This window comes from Saccopteryx bilineata, chromosome 1, assembly GCF_036850765.1.
Source record: "Saccopteryx bilineata isolate mSacBil1 chromosome 1, mSacBil1_pri_phased_curated, whole genome shotgun sequence".
Classification (NCBI taxonomy): Eukaryota; Metazoa; Chordata; class Mammalia; order Chiroptera; family Emballonuridae; genus Saccopteryx; species Saccopteryx bilineata.
In genome coordinates, this window is record NC_089490.1 from 363,908,032 (window position 1) to 363,914,543 (window position 6,512).

Genomic DNA, 6,512 nt, shown 5'->3' on the forward strand with positions numbered 1-6,512 from the left:
TGTTCTTGACAGTAAAAAACTACAAACAAGAAGCCTAGGGTCCCAGCACCAGCCTTGACAGGTGCTGTTCCCAGCTACTTTGCTTCTTTGACCTTGCCTTGTCTTCCCACACCTTGATCTCCTCCCCAGAAGGAAGTTTTCCAAGACCAGGAATACCTAGTGAACTCCCTGGGTCCCTTAAACACTGCTGCTTCAATAAATACCAAGTGCCTACACGGTACCCAGTGCTGGGATGGGTATCAGTCTCAGAGGTTGGGAACAGAGTTCTGCCTTCAAGGAGCAGCCTTGACACAGGTCAGGTAGCCAAGAACCCTCCTCTCTGCCATTCCTCCTCCTTATCGACTCAGGACCTATTCAAAACCGGCTGCAGGGAGAACCCAACCCATGGAGCTCCGGGAGACCCCTGAAGACCAGCCCAGCGTAACCCTCTAGCTCCCACATGGTCTCTTCCAGAACTCCTCCCTTATGGGTCTCATGTTTAAGAAAGCTGTGTCCACCAAACTGTTTTCATTAAGTAATAATTAATGTCTTCCATTTCTTACTAATCAGAGACATGTGCCATCACCAATCAGCCCAGGAAACCAAGGGCTGCTGCCCTTCCAAGGCACTTCAGTTCCCAGCAAAAATAAGAAGGAGCTACCCCGAGCCTTGGGTAGCCTGAGTTGGAGCAATGGCACCACATCATGGGGCTCCTTCAAGTATCGACGCTGGCTCTCACCTGTGAGCTGGGCTTGCAGCCACCATTACTACCATGGTTACCACATTAGAGACTGACGACCCATGGTTCTAGTCCCAGCTCTGATACTTCACTGAAACTTCATGGACCTGAGTGTTATCATCTGAAGAACAGAATAACCCCTGTGCTGCAGCTTATAGGAACTGCTGTTTGTTACAAGGATCTAGTATGAAAAGGTATAAAAAAAAGACAAGTGCCTTCACTGTTGGAATGCACAGGATTACTACACGTTTCCACATAGGTAAAATGGAACTAGTAACAGCTCCTACTTCATCAAGTTGTAAGAATTAAATCAGATTATAGTTATAAAACAGTTCCTGGATTTTTCAAAAAGTTGAAAGATGAGGTTATTCCATAATTGTTACTACTATGATTGCCGCTGCTGTTAATGGCACTAATATCAAAATTACTACTATATCCTGCTACCTGGCTAAGGGACTCATGGGAAAACAGAGCGGTGTTAAGTACAAGTCTTCTTAGAGGGGATGTCAGCATCGCCTAATCTAGAATCTAGAGAACCAGGAGTACTTCCATATATATTTTGTCCCTACATAATACACAGTTGAACCCAAAGTGCAGAAACCAAAAGTAAAATCCACCTGTCTTAGCTTAAGGTGCTCTCCTTCAAGAAATGGATTCTGTCAAGTATTCAAACATCTGCTAAGTATCAGGTGCAACTGATGCATCCTGAAAACCTCACACAACTGTCCAGGCAAGGACCCACTGGGGAAAGTAAAGTCAGCTGTGCAGATGCTTTGTCCCTCTAACTGAGTCCTATTAGAGAACTCCCCCCACCTACCCACCAAAGAAATAGAAAATTCAGAAATGCTCATGGCAAACCCAAGAAAGCAGGCTGAACAGAACCATTTCTTATGTGGGGGAAAGGAGAATAATTACTCTGAAACCTTTAAGTCTTCAAAACACTGTCACAGGAGGTAGAAAATAGCTGCCACAGGGTCCCAGGGGCACTGTCACACCTGCTTTCTCCTCTGCCCAGAAGGACTGGGCCCAGACCCTGTAGGCAGGGAACCAGGGCTTGCTGAAGGGTAATCACAGGGATTTTACAGAGTTGCCCTGGAAGAGTCAGCAAGAGATGAAAGGGCCTGACCTGTGGTGGCACAGTGGAAAGAGTGTGGACCTGGAAAGCTGAGGTTGCTGGTTCAAAACCCTGAGCTTGGCCAGTCAAGGCACATACGAGAAGCAACTATGAGGTGATGCTTCCTGCCCCTCTCCACCCCCCCTTCCTCTCTGTGTCTCCCCTCTTTCTAAAGTCAATAAATAAAATCTTTTTAAAAAGACAGAGAGAGAGCAATGAAGGACAGGAAGCTGTGATAATGGCCTAAGATCCTACATACCCCTCAGGTCTCTCAGCTCAAGATTTTGCCTAGAACTTCATGGAAAAGACAGAAACCATGAACAAGAGAGGTGAGTACCGCTCCCCTCAGCAAACCTACCAAACTCCTTGCACGGGCTGAGGTACTCGCAGCCCTTCCCCGTCAGTGAGGGAAGCGCCCTGCTCCCACCTGAGACCACAGACACTGATGCCCTGGGCAGAATTGCTGCTCTGGCAGTTGTCCAGCCTCCCTCCTGCAGCATCTCTTTCTCCCTCTCTACCATCAGAACCAGCCACACTCTATAATTTCCTACAATTTCTCCCTCAAACCCACATCCACTCTAGTTCTCAGCTAATTTCTCAACTCGACTTTGTAACAACGCTGCACCAAAGAGTCACCCAAACTTCCCATCTCTTGACTCCACGGCGTCTCTTCCATCTACTCCAACCAGGTTTTGCCCTTTAGGCTTCTGGGAGCCCTCGTCCTCCTAAGTTTCCTTCTATCGTCTCAGTCCTTCTAAGTCTGCTTTGCTGAATCCACCTCTTTCCCAGCCTCTCAATGCTGCTCTGTCTCCAGGATTGGGGCATTAAATCCTGTTGTCTTGAATAACGCCTGTTAATACCCAAATGAATCTCTTCAGTCCTTTCTCTCCCTTAGCTTCAGATGCATACATCTAACTTGTTGTTCACATCTCAAATGTAACATGGCAGAACAAGATCTCACACTCTTTCCCACCCCAAACCTGCGCCTCCCCCAGCCTTCCCATCTCAATGTTGTGAGCACCAACCATCCACCCAGGTGCTCAAGCCTCAAGGAGTCATCTTTGACTTTTCTCTTCCAAATCATTGAGCCTGAATCGGACCGCCCCTCTCCATCTCCATTGCTACCACCTGCAGTCAAGCCATCACCAGCTCCTGCCTGGACTACAGCAACAGCCGCTCACTGCTATCTTGTCCACTACAGTTACCCAACCACACCCACTCTGTAGCATGTAGAATGACTTTTATTTTTATTTTTTTATTGATTTGAGAGAGAGAGAGAGAGAGGAACATCGATCTGTTCTTCTATGTGCCCTGACAAGGATAGAACCGGCAACCTCTGTGCTTCAGAATGATGCTCTACCCACCAAACTATCCAGCCAGGGCGAGAGTGATCTTTCTAAAAATGCAAATCAAATTGCTGTTTTCTGCTTAAAATCCTCCAATAACACCTCACTGGACTTAGAATACTGTATAGCCTGACCCATGGTGGCACAGTGGATAAAGCATCAACCTGGAACACTGAGGTCACTAGTTTAAAACCCTGGGCTTGCCTGGTCAAGGCACACACAGGAATCAACTACTACAAGCTGATGCTTCCCACTTCTTCCCCCTTTCTTTCTCTTTCCCTCTCTACCCCCCCCAAAATCAATAAATACATTTTTTTCTTCTGTATTTTTCCAAAGTGAGAAGCAGTGGGGGGGGGGGGGCAGAAAGACAGACTCCTGCATACATACGACCGGGATCCACCCAGCATGCCCACCAGGGGGTGATACTTGGCCATTCTGTGGTATCACTCCACTGCAACCAGAGCCATTCTAGCGCCCAAGGTGGAGGCCATGGAGCCATCCTCAGCGCCCAGACCAACTTTGCTCCCATGGAGCCTTGGCTGCAGGAGAGGAAGAGAGAGACAGAGAGGAAGGAGAGGGGGAAGGGTGGAGAAACAGATGGGCACTTCTCCTGTGTGCCCTGGCCGGGAATCGAACCCAGAACTTCCACACGCCAGGCTAAAGCTCTACCACTGAGCAAACCGGCCAAAGTTTCAATAAATAAAGTTTTTAAAAATCTAAAAATCAAGCATCGGACTGGGACACAAAGGACCCAGGTTCGAAACCCCGAAGTTGTCGGCTTGAGTGCAGGTTCATCTGGGTTAAGCACAGCTCACCAGCTTGAACCCAAGGTCCCTGGCTTGAGCAAGGGGTCACTCAGTCTGCTGAAGGCCTGTGGTCAAGGCACATATGAGAAAGCAATCAATGAACAACTAAGGTGCTACAGTGAAAGAATTGATGCTTCTCATCTCTTTCCCTTCCTGTCTGTCCCTATCTGTCCCTCTCTCTCTCTGTCACAAAAATATATATATATCTAAAAATCATTTATATATTAAAAAAAGAATAAAGCGCCTGACCTGTGGTGGCGCAGTGGATAAAGCGTCGACCTGGAAATGTTGAGGTCGCCGGTTCAAAACCCTGGGCTTGCCTGGTCAAGGCACATATGGGAGTTGATGCTTCCAGCTCCTCCCCCTTCTCTCTCTCTGTCTCTCCTCTCTCTCCCTCTCTGTCTCTCTCCTCTCTAAAAATGAATAAAAAATAGAAATAAAAAAATAAAAAAGAATAAAGCATAAAAACTTCTAACCTTGACTCACAAAGCCTTACACTGTTTAGCTCACTGTTTGGGCTTCTCATGCCACTTTCTCCCTTGTTCACCACATTCCAGCCACCCTGGCCTTTCTGCCTTCTGCTCCATGAACTTGAAGCTTTTTGCCTTAAAGTTTGCACTGGCTGTTCCCTCTTCCAGAAATGCTTTGCCATCTCCTCAACACAAGGATGGATCTTCTTTTGTCATTTATCTTTTACCTTTTCAGAAACACCACCACTGACCTTCCATCTAACCAAGCCACTCAGTCACTGATATCACCCTATTTTAACTCCCTGCATAGTAGTTACCACTCACTACCTGATATTATTGTTTGCCTATTTACTTATTTTCTGCTCCCCACCCCCACCCCCAGTAGATTGCAAGCTCCATGAGAACCAGGAGCTTGTCTGTCTCATTCACCTCTATAGTCCCAATGCCTAAAACAATGTGTGGCACACAGGAGATAGATAAGAAATATTAATGGATGCAGTTAACAGTGGGTCAGAGAGGTCACTGACAAAAGGTTCTAATGGTCCCAACCAGCTCCCCAACTTCACACACACGCACACACAAGAGACAGGACAGCACAACCACAGCCAACAGTCCTAGTGCTCACTTCTATAAATCTCAGTCATCAGGGGTTCAACCATCCTGCAAGAGCCCAAACCCAGGAGGGAGGCTTGGGGACTTTATGGACCATCTAAGCATCAAAAATGTTGCTCTGCTGCCAGCTAGCAGTGTTTTCAAGTTGTTGAACAAAGGATTTCTGACTCACAGTCCCCAAAACGACACTTAGTCGTTTATTAGTCAGACCACCGACCGGACAAACCTTAAGCTAGCTCTTTCACTCAGTAAACAAACAGTTACCGAGTGCCTACTCTGTGCCAGGCACTGGGGCAAAGGATCAAAAGCAGTTTCTGACCTCATGGAGCTCGCTAGCCAGCAGGCAGAGGAAGAAAGGCTGCAATACAGGTATAGCCTGGTGCGGTAAAGACTGTGCTAGTGTTATCGTCTGAACGGCGTCTCGATTTCATTTCTACAGACTCAAATCTGCAATAACTTGGATAGTGCCCGGTCTTTTGCGGAAAAGCTACTCCTTGACTAAGCAGAGGCAGGAGCCGATTGCCTCTGTTGAGCACCGGCTACAGAGAAGCCGAGTTCAGGAAATATTGGTTAATCGCCCGCCCCGCAGGCTGCAGCAGTGGAAGGGCAGTGGGGCGGGGTGGGGTGCGGTTCCAACTCTCCACTACCATCCCTGAGAACGCGGCCGAGTAGAAAGGCTACGCCAAACGAGATTCTCTTCGTCTCTTCGCCCCTTCTTCAACCTCCCCACCCCAGATTCCCGGACCCCGGACGGAACTGCTAAGACTACTCTCCCCACCCCTGCTCATCCCGGTCCCAGCTCAGCGCAGCCGGATACCCCAAAGGGGAGGCGTGTCCGACCCCTCACTCCAGCGCCCATAGGAAACCCAATTGCCGGGTCCAGGTCACAGTTTGCAGCCCCAGCCCCCGCGGCGGGCCGGATCCCGGACCCCTGGACCCCCGCCCCGGTCCGCCAGCAGAGATGTGGACCCCACCCCGCCTCCCGCCCGCCTCACAACTCGGGCAAACAAAACCCCACACATCTGCGGCCGCGGCGCTGTGCGCGCCAACTCCGCCAGGACCCGCGCCGGGGGAGGGGGCGCGGGCGTGCGGCGGGAACCGGGTGGGACCCGGCAACACAGGTGCGAGCGCGGCGGCGCCCAGTCACTCACTCGATGAAGTAGCTGGCGCCCTCCTCCGTGAAGCCCTCCTCCCAGCCGCGGGGCAGGTCTGCGGAAACGCGAGGAAAGTTAAGGTCAAACTTGGCCGTCCAGGAGCGCGCCCCCCCCGGGCGCCCCCCACCCCCTGCCGCCCCGCCGCCCACCTGAGCGGATCATGTGGCCGGAGTTGACGGGCTCTCCGGTGCGCGGGTGCAGCCAGGTCGTGCAGCGGAGCTGGTCACTGCCGGGAGAGAGGTGCACCTGTTAGCGCCGCCGCCGCCCGGGGGGCGCCCGCCAGGCCCCGCAC

The 6,512-nt window shown here is 50.4% G+C and overlaps 1 protein-coding gene across 3 annotated transcripts in view; it reads right to left on the reverse strand.

Moving 5' to 3' along the window:
• The window catches only part of PLEKHA7 (pleckstrin homology domain containing A7), a 246,843-nt gene that overhangs the window by 240,042 nt on the left and 289 nt on the right, over nt 1-6,512 (reverse strand). For all 3 annotated transcript variants that reach the window (XM_066251040.1, XM_066251042.1, XM_066251041.1), the window contains exons 2-3: nt 6,370-6,446; nt 6,218-6,275 (exon numbers count right to left, since the gene is read on the reverse strand). In XM_066251040.1, coding sequence (XP_066107137.1) covers nt 6,218-6,275; nt 6,370-6,446 — 135 coding nt within the window. The remainder of the gene's footprint in view (nt 1-6,217; nt 6,276-6,369; nt 6,447-6,512) is intronic.